Source organism: Amborella trichopoda, chromosome 12, assembly GCF_054954075.1.
Source record: "Amborella trichopoda isolate Santa Cruz 75 chromosome 12, AtrichopodaSantaCruz75HAP2 v2.0, whole genome shotgun sequence".
Lineage (NCBI taxonomy): Eukaryota > Viridiplantae > Streptophyta > Magnoliopsida > Amborellales > Amborellaceae > Amborella > Amborella trichopoda.
The window spans coordinates 35,703,425-35,719,531 of record NC_142347.1 but is presented as its reverse complement, the minus strand read 5'-3'; the positions used below and the strand labels follow the sequence as shown (position 1 = coordinate 35,719,531).

General features: G+C 36.1%; 1 protein-coding gene across 13 annotated transcripts; it reads right to left on the bottom strand.

Annotated features, from left to right (window-relative positions):
* Positions 1-526: 526 nt before the first annotated feature.
* Positions 527-14,230, bottom strand: LOC18439097 (NADH dehydrogenase [ubiquinone] 1 alpha subcomplex subunit 8-B). Of its 13 annotated transcripts, XR_016045302.1 has the most exons (6): positions 14,008-14,202; positions 13,812-13,882; positions 5,428-5,618; positions 1,952-2,094; positions 1,591-1,866; positions 527-1,020 (listed from the first exon to the last, which is right to left on the bottom strand). XR_016045302.1 is itself a non-coding variant. In XM_020670280.2 (5 exons), exons 4-5 carry the CDS (start codon positions 5,613-5,615, stop codon positions 885-887), a joined length of 324 nt encoding a protein of 107 aa, XP_020525939.1. In that variant the 5' UTR covers positions 5,616-5,623; positions 8,825-8,931; positions 13,812-13,882; positions 14,008-14,144; the 3' UTR covers positions 527-884. The 13 variants fall into 13 exon arrangements, 11 of the variants coding, with proteins under 11 accessions (XP_020525939.1, XP_020525940.1, XP_020525936.1 ...); XR_016045301.1 differs by having other exon boundaries at positions 1,591-2,094; XM_020670280.2 differs by lacking the exons at positions 1,591-1,866; positions 1,952-2,094 and adding an exon at positions 8,825-8,931 and having other exon boundaries at positions 5,428-5,623; positions 14,008-14,144.
* Positions 14,231-16,107: the final 1,877 nt, after the last annotated feature.

The following is a 16,107-nucleotide window of genomic DNA, read 5'->3' as shown; positions in this document are numbered from 1 at the left end:
ATTAATCAACCCACATGAATTGGAACTCCTAAATATGATCTAGATTTCAGCTAATCCAATTTTTAGCTACCAATAAAAAACAAATATATAACTCTTTAAAGAAAATGAATGAGATTTCTATAGGACCTAGGTAAAACAAAATAAACCTCCACCTCAAATCTTCGTCCGGAAAGCACTTACGGAAACAGAAAACTCCATGATGGCTCTAAAATCAATTTCCAATGCATAATGAAATTCAAAACTAAAAAAATAGTACAGATCTTGTGGATATATGAACACTTATATTTAAGACAAAATAGACGATCTAGATAATTTGTTACAATATACACTATTTTCAAAACTGAAAATCCCTTTTTTCTTTTCTTTTTCACAATCATAACGTTCAAGCCAAGATGATTGATGTAAAGGTTTTATAATGCTTGAATTGCAATTTTCGATGAGTTATAAGGTGCGGCTTTACTTGTTTGGATAGAGCTGCAGCTCTATCAAACCATTTTCCAAAGAAAATAGGTATTACATCTTATGGTTGTCAAATCTCAGCTTTATTAAGAAACTGACAAACAATCACTTCAATTTTTTGAAGTGTCCCAGGAGCCTCTTGGCTGAAGATCTGGAGACTGTTATCAGAGGTTTATAATCAAATATTTTGCCGATTTTATGACGGCTAGTACAATGTACTCCAAGAAAAATTTCTGCCATTACAAAAAGTTAAAAATGCTAGTAAGAGATTTACAGGCAATGACTTAAACAGATGCTCACGCAAATCACAACCGCTGTGAAATGTGGTCAAGTTGCAAGATCAGAACTATGCATGTTTGAAAGTAAAGTCGTCTCAATCAACAAATAGCAACATTATTCGAACTCAAACTAGAGCTCTCAGTCACTTACTCAGACAATGGGCAGGCTTTTTCAAATAGCTCTTGCTCCTTGCGACAAAGTTCAAACTCATTGGTGTGGTAGTACATGCAGCCTACATAAGCATCCATCTCTTTCCCACACGTCCGATGAAGTCCTTTCAGCCTGCAAACATGGAAAGACAACTTGGATTCTCAAAAACTGTCAATTTCTAGGCAAAAAGATGACTTCACTTTTGAAGCATAAGATCCCTCTGTATAGAGCATCTCTCTCTCTCTCTCTCTCTCTCTCTCTCTCTCTCACACACACACACACACACATACAACCACATACACACAAAACCAGGATCAGCTTGAAATGAGCTAGGACCTGGCCACGTAGGCGTTCATGACTTGGACGAGAATAAAACAGTTAGCTACGCACTGCAAATGGAAGTTGCAGGAGCAAAAATAACAACTAAATTATTATTCAATTTCCTGAGAGTTACTTAAGGCACATATTATAATACATTGGATTCTCCAACCATGGAGGAGAAAGAATAGCTGGCTGACATTGTTATTGAAAAAACTACTAGCTGGCTGACATTGTTATTGAAAAAACTACCCATCCTGTTTTTAATAGTTATCGAATGTTTTCACTAATATGGCAAGCTTTACAAATATGTATTCCCAAAATTTCTCATAATTACGACATTCCTAAATGAATTAAAAAAAATACATAAGCCAACTTTCTAACCTCGTCCCTCGCTAATTGATCAGCCATCTTCTTTGTTTACCAACACCAGTGGAGTGTAACTGAGCGGTTACCAAAATCTGCAAAAATCTCATCTAAAATACTATTTCACTTCCATGGAGGGTCTGTTTCCTTCTTCGTGCTCACAATAACATTTTTATGGTTCCCATAACGAGTCCAGACCTGACCCTTCTCAAGTCGTGTACAATCACCCACAGGTGCAACCTCTTCAGGCCGCCCCGGTCCCATTCCATCACTCGCAGGTAGCTTGTTCAGCCCCTGCACCAATCCAATGTCGTCCTAGTCAGTCGTACCAGTCGGCTCCATATCCTCTGACCGCACACTGGCCTCCAGTCATCCTTACCAGGAATATCCTGTACACCAGGCCCCGATCGTTCACTCCCAGTCGCCGCGCTGGATTATCAGCCCCCTGCTCCTCCAATTCAGGTCGCTCCTCAGACCTATCAGTACTATCCCCCAGCTCAGGCACCTTTGCATTTTTCACATCTTCAATGCACATAAAGTGTGTCAGCTAAAACCTAGCTAACATATCTTGGAAACAAAGAAATCCAAATGACCAATAAAACTGGACACCAGAACACATTTGACAACTTGGAAATGCTTTGTCAAAAGTTGGGAGTCCTGGAATATGATAGAAAAGCAAAATTGGTGCCTGGAAGCTGGAAACCTTGTTTGGTAATCTGTCCTGGAAATTTGACGTTGACTATTTACCCAGTTTGGGAACTTGGAAAGCTAGAAGTGTTGTTTTTAACCATTCATTATCTAAGTCATTGATTAGAGGCTGCAAATTATTTCTTGCATAAGTTTTCTTTCTTGTTTTTTAATTACAAACAATCCATATCATTGCTCACGAAACAATGATTTAGATCATAAACTATTGCCATATAAATTGGTTTCCCACTCTTTCATTCATAGTGTCTCATGATGGTTTTAGACGACTCTGCTATTCTGGAAAAGTTAATATAGCAACTGAAATAAGTATCTAAATAGTAAAATAAAAACCTGAAATCACAAAAAATAACCAATGCCACGTATGGGTTTAGTGCTGAGATAGAGACTCATATGAACTTACAACAGACACCTTCTATAAACAGTTGAGAGAGAACACAAGCTCTAATAACGCATAACTATATAATATAATCTAGAAAAAACAAGGACAGAATAATATAGTTAATTAGCCCATTGAAAATGAAAATGCTAAAAGCAAAGGAAAACAAGGTACAGGAAATGGAAAGCAAGGAGTGAAAAAGGTGTGAACAAGTGGTGGCAATGCTACTTCTTATTTTTCTTTCTTGTGCGACAAAAGGAAGAAATAATAAAAGTAAATAAAGAAAAAGACAGGAAAATGTGGGAGGGGACAAAAATAGACAAAATTGATAATACATTAAACATACTGTGGGAAAACAAGAAGTGTATGGATACACAAAACAAAGTATAAAAAGGATGGATTCAGACTGATAGTTAACCGAAGCAAAACGGAGTTGATAAGGGGAAAACAAAAGACAAATAATGATAGGGGAAATATCCACTATCCAAGTCGGTGACAGAAAAACAAGCTCTTTCCTTTAATCCAAATAATACAAATATGGACTAGACAAAAACTAAAAATACTCATATGAGAACAAAATTTCCAATTTTTTTGGTGTACTTTCGGGAGAAATCCATTTGACATAGGGAAAATTTTCATATCATCATGTTATTCTCACGAACTCTAAAAAACAATAAACAACTGACAACAAATATACATCCAACAATATTAAAATGGCTCCAAAAGAAACTGATTATAGACCTTAATTCCTTAACAATCAAAAAAAAAAAAACCCTAAGAAACTAGAGCGTCAAATGATAACAGTGAGAAATTCACCAAAAACTGGTGGAAAAGAGATCATATATTCAATTTTAATCAGAGAAATAGAGTGAAAATTGATGAAAAATATGCTAACCTGAAGGTATGAGAGCGAGCCTTTTTCCTCTAGAAGTTTTAATGGAGAAGAACGAGAAGAGAAGAAAAGAGAAAGAAAGGGGAGGGCTATATGAGAGAGATTGGAGGAGGGATGTTATCCCCATTCTCGTGGAGATGGGTAGCCAACTCCTTGCAGAAAAGTGGGGAAAAAATTTCCCTTTTCCCCGACTTTTCTGCAATTTCCTGCAGTTATCCATGTTGACAAACTAGGGAAAACTGCAGTAAGCTGGAAAACTACAGATTTTTCCCCCACTTTCCAGTTTGTCAAACGTGCCCTTTACCATGCTAAATTTTTGTGCTACAAGTCATATGCAGAGCACAGGAGCAAAATCATTTAACCAGTTAATACAAATCAGTAGCAAAACAAGTGCTAGAGAAAACCAAACTCTGCCAGCTGTATCTTTCTTTGGGAGCTTGGCATTCTCTATAGCAATCTACTAAAATATTTGTCTAGTTACTGTTACACCATACCAGTAAAGCCTGTTGCAAACCAAACAAGTTTTAAGGCACTTGTTCACCATCATAACAATGTGAGAAGGATGTAAAGATAACGATATAAGTAAAACGATGGAAAAAGGATGTAGAACTCAGTTCAATATTTCTACATTCACCATTCAGGCTTTCCCACAAATTAATGCCAAAAGGAATCATATAGCACTAAATGAAAGAAAGACTTTGTCAATTATTCTTCAAAGGCAACCTTTATAAATCAATTTGAATTTGAAGTTAGCAGACTTCTTATCAGTAGAAACAGCAGAATTGCAAAACCCGATATATTAAAGAAAGGAGGACGAGGATCAGTAATGCACTTGCATTCAATAGCACAATCATGAATGATCACCCAACAGGCAATTTGACTGCAGCTACTTTCATGAATCCAGCCTCTACAATAATAATGCTTGATGCCTTCGACTAGGGATTGCATATCATGTCACATAGTATGAGAACAGAGATTTTCTAGATTAGAGACTAGCCTATGGAAGATTTCAGGTAAAAATGATTAAAGAAAACCTCATTGCTAGAGTAGAAACTAAAGCAATGTTGACTTCCACAAGTCGGCATACACATGCTGCAACAAAAGTTAGACAACTTCTGATACAACATACCCGTCGTAGGGAAAAAAAACATTTGATGTGAATTTTATCTCTCCCCACGTATGAGATGCAGAACTTAACACTTCACCTTTTCACTTTTCACTAATTTTAGGAAGCACTTCAAAGTACATGTCGCTTGTGGTCAGAAGTCATTGGAGGGACAATTTCCAGTTTGGCCCCTCCATCAAGGCAAAAGCATTTCGTAAAAGACCACAATTTTCTGGATATTGGTATTTGTGATGCTTATATTTTGCCAAAATGTAGTACAAATGAGAAATTTGTATTTAAGAATACCAATATTTGACTGGCTTTTTTAAACTTATTACCACCAAGAAGTCCAAAATCTCATAGACCTCAAAATCTCATTGTTAAAGGTGAGATAATGGTGATTTATAATACTAATATCTTGTGAATGTTGGGGTTTCTAGAAAGTGCTGTTGTTTTGACGGAGTGGCTAAATTGGAAATTGCCCCTCAAGCAACTTTTGGCCATTTCTGACATGAACCTTGAGGGGATTTCTATAAATTAGGGCGAAGGAAAATGGCAAAGCATTAAATTACGCATCTCTTGGGAATGATTAGACAAAGTTTAACAGTCATCCATGTAAAAAGAAAACAACACTTTTAAACATCAAATATTTAGCATAGGTAAAGAAACTGTTATAAATACATATAACAATGCTCACATAAACCAACACAAGTATCCAATCATGCATGTGCAAACCATTTAGGCTAAAAAATATAAATTAAAGAGTACACTTACAAGCTCAAAACACAGCGTGTAACCTCCTGCCCCTTGTCCAGGCATTTCTCCGGGTTAGGATCTTTTCTTTTACAATTTAGAAAATCCCTGTTTTCCGCCCTGCATTTCCTAGCAATGTGCTTCGAAGCAGCCATTAGAACAGCTGAAGTTGGAATGGGCTCTCCAACAGCATCAACAGCACTTGCCATAATCTGAGCTAGATACATTCAAAATCAATGTACAAGTTTAACAGAGAAAACCCCTAAGAAAATATGATGAAAAGTTCTCCAGTTTTGACAAGAAATTAAGGAAAACTGAAAGCAGTAATATACTGGATTGTATTGAGCTCAAGGAACAGATTTAGAACGTCTATAATAATTCACAAAATTAATTGGGGGAGAGCACCATGTGAAGCAGGAGTGTTTTAATTTACACATTAAATTTGACAGTTTTTGGGTGAAAATAAATAGATGGGGTAAGAGAATGGGCTCTACCCAGAAGTGGTGCGGGTGGTGGGTGCCACAACATGACATCTAGATTTCCATGTTAACAGTCCTTACAAACGAAAAGCAGTATGTATGGACTGCCACAACATGAGAGAGAGAGAGATGGATTGCTATTTTATTTTTATTTAAAACAGAATCCAATTCTGCAGGTTAGGGCAGGTAGGGAAATGGAGGAAGCAATGTTGAGCAGGAGAAGGTCCAACACCACTTGAAACCATGATTTCCCTGACAGGTTCAGAGCCACCAAAACGAGATTTTTTTTTTGGAAAACTAATCCACGAAGACGAAATTATGGGAGTAGATTTCACTTTGTCATGGGAACTGAAATGAAGGCAGTTTTCTAGTTTGACAAGAAAGTGCAGTGATTTGGCATAAAGAGAGTGTATCCCCAAAATATCTTGTTTAAGAAACATGAGAATGAGGCAATGGAAGAGATGCTAATCTTCTTAACTCATTAGACTTAAGATCCATCAAAAGGATGTGTGCTCCTTTTTTTTGAGAAAAGATTTTTTTATCTTATTAACTCATTAGACTTAAGATCCATCAAAAGGATGTGTGCTCCTGGCCATTTTAGAACTCAATTTTGGGGAAAGTTCAAAACGAAATCTATGTCTAGACAGCTTTTGAGTGGTTATAACAGATTATTAATAATAGAAAGCGTGGTTTTTATACAGATGAATATCGAATACGATGTCATTACTAGTTTTTCTATTATTAATAATCTGTGAAGAATTCATTTGATAACTATTGATCCATCATTCAAATAAATACAATGCCCAGCCCGGCCTGTTTATGATAGAAACTCATCCACCCTTTTCTAGAACCCCCCTTCTTTGCTCTCCAAGTTCAAATCATCATCATCATCATTTTAGCCCTTTCCCAATTAATTTGGATCGGCTACATAAATTATGGTTCTCCATTCTGCTCTATTAAAGGCCATATCCTTAGTAAAGTCTCAAGTCCCCATATCTTTTCAGACTACTTCCAACCACGTCCTTTTGGGCTTATCCCTTGTCCTTTTCAGTCCTTTCACTTGAGCTAACTCGCACCTCCTAATAGATGTACTTAGTTGGCACCACACATGGCCAACCCACCTGAGTCTACTCTATCTCATTTATCGCCTATTGGTGCCACGCCTAAATTCTCTCGAATAGATTCATTTTGAATTCTATCCCTTCTTGTCTTGCCACTCATCCATCTCAACATCCTCATCTCCGCTACACTCATTCTATGCGTATATTGTTTTTTGTCCGCCCAATATTCCGCCCCATAAAGCAAAGATGATCTCACCGTTGTCTTATAGAACTTGCCTTTTAGCCTTATTGGTATGCAACGATCACATAAAATTCCAGTTGCACATCTCTACCTCGCCCACCTAGCTCTAATTTTGTGTGCGACATCTTCCTCATACAGTAGTTAGCGCTCCATCGTACATATCTCTCATAAAGTAGATGTAGTGTTTAGAGACGCCTTGCTTTTCCAACAACCACCCAATCAAATCAAGAGTTACTCTATCATCAGCTTTTTCTAGATCAATAAAGACCATATGGAGGTCTTTTCCCTTTGCCCTAAACTTCTCAAACAGTTTGCCTAAGTAAAGAAATAGCCTCAGTTGTTAACCTTCCTGGCATAAAACCAAATTGGATTTCAGATACACTCGTATCATGCCTTAGACGTTGCTCAATAACTCTCTCCCAAAGCTGCATAGTATGGCTCATAAGCTTGATCCCTCGATAGTTTTTACAATTATGTATGTCTCCTTTGTTCTTGTAATAGGTACCACAATACCTTTCCTCCATTTATCTGGTATTTTCTTTGTTCTCAACACCTTGTTAAACAGTCTCGTGAACCAGTTAATGACAATTTCGCCCACACACTTCCAAACCTTTATCGGGATTCCATCTGGTCCTAAAGCCTTTCCTATCTTCATCCTTTTCAAAGCTTCTTTCACTTCCAACATCCTAATCCTACGAATGTATCTAAGACCACTAATGTCACTTGTACCAACAGTCCCTTCTACTACTATGTTCCCATTGTGTTCGTCATTTAATAATTTTTTAAAATAGGCCCTCCGCCTTTCGTTGACCTCATCATGCTTCACCAAGACCCTTTGATCCTCACTCTTAATGCATTTAATATGGTTTAGACCCCTACACTTTTTCTTTCTTATTTTTGCTAATTTGAAGATATATTTTTTAACTTCTCATGTTCCCAATTTATTGTATAGATTATTATAGGCCTTAAGTTTAGCTTTACTTACTATTTGATTGGCATTTTTCTTAGCATTTTTATATTCTTCTAAGTTTTGATCTTTCTATTATACTGCCAAGTTTTATAACATGATCGTTTTTTGCTAATGATCTTCTAAACCTCATCATTCCACCACCAAGTTTCCTTATCAAAGTTTCTTTTCCCTCTAGATTCTCCTAAAATTACTTTTGTCACTTTCTTGATACATTCAACCATCTCATTCCATATTACATTAACATCATGTTCAGAGTTTCATTTTCTTTCTTTAACTAATTTATCCTCAAATAAATCTATTTTCTCATTTTTAAAATTTCACCACCTAGTTCTTGGACGCCCATTACTTTCACCCCTTATCTTCCATGTCTTTATGCAGACGTCCATGACTAAAAGCCTACGTTGGATAGTCAAACTCTCTCCTAGGATAACCTTGCAATCTTTACATGATGGCTGATTTACCTTCTTAACTAGAAAGAGGTCTATTTGGCTTCTATGTGTTCCACTTTTATAGATTATGAAATGTTCATCTCACTTTTCAAATACATTGCAAAATATTTCGTGAAGCAGCATTGTATCATTCAATTAAACAAAAGCTGGCTACATGTGTAAGAACTCAGAATATTAAACCCCAACAAAAGACGACATTTCTAAACACAACGAGATACATATTAATGAAGATCATAGTATCTGAGCAGAGTCTTCTAAGCTTCCTGGTTGTGCTCTACGACAGGTTGTGTACTATCTCTCTAGGGTTGTAGGCTTCAACTAAGACCTACAGAGAGAGAGAGAGAGCATGAGAAAGAAATAGAGATGCATTAAGGGAAGGACAACCATAACATTACCAAGCTTTTGGCAAACCAATCAATTCCACGCCCACAGATAAGAAATATAGACAATGTTTTTCACAAAACCCTAACATGACCAAGTTTTTGGCAAAACTCTTTCACAAATATTGATGAATGTAATGGAGAAGCAATCTTCTAGGATTTCCACGGATCCTACAAAGATGACTCAATGAATAAACCAGAGCCTGAAAACATCAAAGGATAGGTTAAGCATCACATAGAATCCAAAAAATCTCAGTAATATTTATAATTAAAATTGACTGGAAAAGCAGTGAGTAGATAGGATGGTTTCATGAAGATATTTTTGCAAAATTACATCATAGATCAACTAAATCTATTACAGAGCTAAACACATCAAATGATAGATTGAGCATTGCATAGAACCCAAAAAATCTCAGCGAAATCACTAGTAAGTATATTTATAGTTAAAATTCACCGGGGAAAGCAGTGAGTAGATGGATGATTTATTGTGGATGTTACTGCAAAATTATCAATACAAAGTTTGAATAAATAATTTAGAGGATTTAACTGGTAAGGTTTCCCCTTTGTAGTTCTTGTAGTCTTCAACAACGATGTATTTTGAAGAATATTTTCCATGGAATAAAGGAGTATTTGTCAAACAGGATAAGGAAATCAATGAAAATAGACATAGATATGCAAATACTAATCTCATAAAACACAAATGACCTTAAGAAAAAAAATTTAACTAAACCATTAAAGCCTAGCTAATACTAATCCCTACTATTAGACCAAAAACAATCCTAATAAAAAAAGTTAAAGATTACAAAATGTGGCTTACATCTTTATTAAACCCTAAAATGAAATAGAAAACCACAATAAACCAAGAGACAAAAACCACCCATATCAAACGAAGCCTTAATACAATTATCTTTCCCCAAGTTAGGAACATAACTGATGTAGAGAACTCGAGAAAACAAATAAAATCAGAAAGTTTAGGCCACAAAGTTTAGGTTTCTTTTCTTTTTTCTTCAGTAGAAGTTTTTTTTCTCTTAAAAAAACGTGTGTGATCTGCCTCCAGCCATCCACACCCCACTTAGATATTATCTATTTAATGTTTCTGACAATATTTGTCCATATACTGAAACTTAGACTAAGAGATCATAACTTAAGTATAACTTTACATTAAACTCCCTGACTTTAATTAAAGTGTCTAAAAAGTCCCTAACTGGTCTAGCAATGAAATAAATAAAAAATATCTGAAAATGGCCCCGAGACAACTAGAAAAAACTATTCAAACTATTTCTTTCTCTTCTTATTCTTCTTGGAAGCCTTCCTAGAGTTTTCGTCGTCAAAATATACGCAAGAATTAGGAGGAATTTTTCACTATACTCGTGGCTACTCATTGAGGTCCGATCATCATCAATAACAGTCAACAATTTAGTTTGAAATGTGAATCAACACGCACCTTTCATTAGGTAAATGAAATGATTTCTTTATCTTAAAGGTTTAAGAAGATTTGAGACAATAAATTTAAATAATTGGAAGCAATTCCAACTAGTTAAATTTTGGTTAAATCTGAAAGTTACAACTAGACTTTGCAAAATGATAACCACAGACAATAAATTCACCAGAAAATGCTAAAGTCTATCTTCCTATAACACCCAGATACAAGTACAGATTTTATCCAAATTTTTATTTAAATAATGTAACAAAGGAGTGACATACAAAAATAACTGAACAAGAATTGTCCAAGCTCCAGTAGTTGCCTTGTTACAGCTTGAGAAATTAATAAATAAACAATTTTTTTAAAATATTCATCAGACACAAAAAATAATAATATATTACATCCTACAACAAACCTCCAACCAAGCTTTCTACTCACAAAATAATAAACAAAATATACACAGAAAAATGAATTTGTTTCATAGAAACAGCCAAGATGTCTGAAATTTGTTGCACATAAACATATATGGACCCACGTAATATTAAAAATGACCAAAATCTCACCAAATTAGGACTACAGACCATTAAGGGCAGCGAATTAGGGTAAGCAGAAAGAGCTTGTTCAGTTCCTCCCAATATTTCGAGGAATCATGGTTCTTCAATGAAAAGGAGGGAAGACCTAGACTAGTTTATTGAGGGGAAGACAGAGAGAGAGAGAGAGAATTGGGGTGTAAGAGAGAGATCCTAACAGAGAGAGAGAGGGAGAGAACGTGAGAGAGAAAGCAGAGGGAGAGAACGTGAGAGAGAAAGCAGAGGGAGAGAGGGCGTGAGAGAGCAGATGAGAGAGAAAGGAGACTTGGGGCGTGAGGAGATAACAGAGAGGGCAGATGAGAGAAGAGAGAAGAGATTGGAGGGTTTAGAGGAGAGACGGAAAGAGAGAGTAGAGGCAAAGAGGGAGTGAGAAAGCACACAAGAGTGAGGAGAAGAGATGTAACTGGTTAGGGTCTGGTCCGAGGAGCAGGGACAAAGAAGGGAAGCTGGAGCCAGAAGAGGGCGTCTCGTTGGGGAGTTTTCCATGGAGCAAATGTTTTCCATTTTAAAGAGAGAGGATATGAATATGCAAATTATCCATAGAGCAATATACGAGAGAGATTTGATGGAAGACATATTTTAAAATACAAGTTAGGAAGCTAAGACACTAGGCATGTAAATTGGAAGGAGATAATTTTAGGAATTCCGTGTGTGTCATTCAGGAATGAGGGACAATAGAGCAAGCATGATTTTATTATGCACATGTTCATCCCTTGTTAAGGGGTGTCTTTTAAGGACATCCATAGCGAAACGTACCTTTCACTCACTAAGACAAGTAGTATGGAGTCATACATTGAGAGATGGGTTGATACCAGACTGGGCGATGAGATCAAGCACTTGTATGGCTTTGTCGACCATTTTTGCACAATTTATCAAAAATCCCAAACTCAAAAGCACCCAACTAAAGAGAAGTTAGGGTTTCTAATGAATGAAAAAAAGAAGAAAATCTAACGATCAAGAGATAGGGTTTCTAAAGAATCACAAGCACCAAACTCTAATTCTCTGAAAAGAAAAAAATTTGGGGTCTCTGATGAATCACAAGCACTAGAATCTAATCCTCTGGATAAAAAAACACACTTGTAGTTGTAGATTGAAGATTGAATCTTTGTAGGTGGTCCTCCGCTAGAGAGAGAATCTGCTATTTGTAAAAGCAAATTGAGAGAGAGCAGGTTGCAGCAGAGAGGGGAGAGAGCAAGGTGAGAGAGAAGCTCAACAGAAGAGTAAGAGAAATAGCTTTGGAGAGAGGAGGTGCGAGCAAGAAGGGCATAATAGAAGAGAGGAGGCTTGGGTAAGAAAAGGCCCAGAGAATTGGTTGGGGCTGAAACACCCACGTGTGCCCGCTCCCTACATGAAATTTCTAATGCGGGGTCTCGCCCGACATGTCACGTAACAACTCACAAATTCTGAAGTACAACCATGAAAAAGAAGTTTTTGCTTCTAGTGTCAAAAACTTCTTGTTACCAAGCGCCCCCTAAAGTTCCCACAGAATTCTTCTCATCCGATCTGCACTTTATTGTCAAATTGGAAAACAGATTTCATTTCAATATAACAAAGTGAAATCTACTCCCATAATCTCAGTGGCTCAGTTCTCAAAGAAAAAAAACCTCATCATGGTGGCTCCAAACCTGTTGGCGAAATCATGGTTTCAAGTAGTATTAGACCTTCTCCATGCTAAAAAATGGATTGAAGCATGGAGCGAAGCAATACACAAAACATGCTTCACATGAAATTGATTCACAAATCACAAGCTATATATAGATTTAAGGAAAATATTCTTACGAGGCCACAGCTACACCCAAAACTGTGAAGCTGCACCTCACTAATTTTCTGAAATGTTTAAGGACCTGAAAACCATTCTACTTCTCCAATCAACCAACCTCCAGCAAAAAAAAAAAAGTGGACTTGGAGCACTGAAAATGGTCTATCTCCATTGTCATGATCCAAACAGTCCATTTCCATGGACAATAGATCTATTGGGTTTTTTTAAGCTTAATTTGCAGACACTATGGGGCATCTCTAAGTACTCCTAAATACAAAAGAATTGGACAATGGGGTTCAATTACACAGTTTTACAGTGAAACCAAGGCTATCAATTACACAGTTTTACAGTGAAACCAAGGCTACACCATAAACCAAACCTTCTTTTAAATTGGTTTCTAGCATATAATAATGCAGGCACAGGGAGGGTTAAGCATTCACAAATTCATATAAGGGGAAGTTTTCGTTTTAGAGAGAGATCGACGAGCGGAGTGAGAGAGGATTACATATACAAGTTGTTGCATTAGAGAGAGATACAAAGGACTGGGAAACTGCAAAGAAAATTTTGTATTAGAGAGGATTACACAGTTGTATATTCTTTTCCCCAAATCGGAAGATTCCATTGCTGGAGATGAGCAAATGTATTATTCAATGTCATGAGTAAATCAACAATCTGTAAAGAATTTATAAATGCAACCATGCAGCAGCTGTCTCTGAGGAAAATTGTGATTTAAGCCAGTAGAACAGATAGAAAACAACCTAACACACATTATACTACACAAAGATCAGCACACACAAAAGGGTTTTTCGCTTTGATAGTATCTCATATTGTCCAAACACGAATTATGACCAGTAAAACTGAAAATAACAGAAAATTTAATTAATCTCTGTTCATATAGCAGAAACCAAAACTCTTTAGTAATTCACGGATCCTGCTAGACCAGAGCTAAATACGTACACGCTCACTCATACGAAAATGAAATCACACCAACTTCACATGAAAATGAAGTTCAAACCTAAGCAATCTCAGCCATTGATGAATGGAAAAACTCACTGGCACCGTATGCAAAGATCGAAGAGAATGTCCCCCTCTGCTTCGATGGAGGAAATATTTGTTTCTTCTCTCTATTCAGACATTGATAAACAACATATTGCGAACCAGTTAGGGCTGGACATTGACAAACAACGTATTGCGAACCAGTTAAGGCTCAAAAAGAGCGAGATAGAGATAGGGTATAATATATACTGACCAGTCAGGCCTGGTTGGGGCTCAAGAAGAGAGAGAGGGCTTTAGACTAGTGAGACCGAGGGGGGAGTGTTTTGCAGGGAAGAGAGTGAAACGGTTGCTCTGCTGGGCGACTTGCGCGGGCAACGGGTCCGGTTGGACCTACACCTAGATCCGAATAGTTTTCAGGTCTAGGTTTTGGACCCAAACCTGATTGGTCGGGTCTAAAAGTTGGATCTATACCCATATTCATCAAGTCTCGAGTCTATCTCATCGGATCTTGTATTTGGTTGGGTCCATTGACACTCCTATTATGAGTTTTTTTTTTTTTTTTAACATTATATGTTCATATATTGGGCAATAAGTTCACAATCACTCACAATTAGATTTCAAGCCGTCTGATTTATCGTTTGATAGCTAAAAATGATTGCGAGTTCTTATTATATAGGATCTTTGATACACCCAAACAAATAGGGCTTGAAGTATTGATCACCAACAGTTTACGGGTACGGGTTGGGTCCAACTGGACTCAGATTCAAACCCGACCTGCTAGGTCCAAATGTTTGACCAATACTCGGACCTAGGTCAAGTATACCCGACAGTCCCGTGTCCATTGCCACCCCTATAGAAGACCCACCTTTCTTGAGAAAACGAGATAAACACCCGCTCTTTGAAATTATAATTTTAAATAACTTTTGGTCCAAAAAATATCTCATGAAATCTCTTGAGTTAAATAAAAAAAATATGTTTAATTCTCTCGTTGCTTTTTTTTTATTATTGTTCAAATTATATAATTTGCTTTTTCTTTTTAATAATTTTATAATAAAATTTGAGTTTGTGATGCATCTTTTAACTTGTAAGATTTGATTTATAAGATGAAAGAGATAAGCACTTCAAAGAAGGTTGCTAGAGCGAGAGGAAGTAGTCCATGGTTGAGGAAGAAAAAGAGCATCCTAGGATTTAGATAACATGGTAATTTAAAAAAGGGAAAAGTTTACGTAGAGTCGAGGCTCTAAACAATCAAATAGAAGCTTACCTCAAAAATTTCATTAGAAAAGGTTGTTTTGATGCTCAAATTGATCATCTCGACATCAAGATGTATGGACGAGAGAAAAAAATGGATTTCAAATTTTGAAAATAGTGTATTTTGCAAAGCATTTTTGGACCGTCAATTTTCAAAATTTTCAAGCTTTCATAGATATGTTGATCTACACTATTTTTTAAGCTTTAAACTTTATATGTAAAGATGAAAATACATTTTAAGGTTATCACAAAAATTTCCAGTATTGAAACCATATTTCTCGATACTATTTGAAGGTACGCTCTAATTTGATTGTTTAGAGCCTAGGCTCTAGACAAACCACACCTTCAAAGAAAAAATGATTTAGACAATAAAAAAAGAGAAAGATGGGGTTAAACATCTTTTTTTGTTTTGGAAAATTGTGTCACACAGGCCTGACCACATTTCTACAATATGCGGTCTAGAGGTATAAAGCATTCGTCTTAAAAATGGATGTTAATAGGTGGTTCATCTCAAAATAAGTGTAATTAACGATCCAAATGTTTTCTTAATATAATTATGATTTCTAGTTTTCAAAAAAAAAAAAAATTACATATTCATGATCTCCATCTTAAATATTATACATTTTTTAAAAATTATGACCAAATTATATTTAAAAAACATATTTATTGCCAAACCTGCATTTATACAATATGCATGCGTGCCGCATGGAAACCGTGTCCTTTTGTTTAACTTAGGAGGCTTTATGGGATATTTATAGGATTAAAAAGTTATTTGGAATTATAATTTTAGAGAAGGGGTTCATGTCTTTTATTTCTTCTCCTATTTGGTGACCTATGGCCCTTTGTAGAGGAAGCCCATTTTTTCCTTTTGGTGACCCAATTATGACACATTATATCTCTATCTCATGTATTCTCTCTATGTCATGTATTCATATTAAAGCAGAACATGGTATCTCTTTAATATAAAATATTGTATAATATGAGATTATTTATATATCAAAAAAATTACACAAAAAAACCATTTACCTTTGATACAAAGTTGTCACTATTAATCTCGACCATTGGATGTCAAATTGGATATCCACATTTATTCTATTGACCA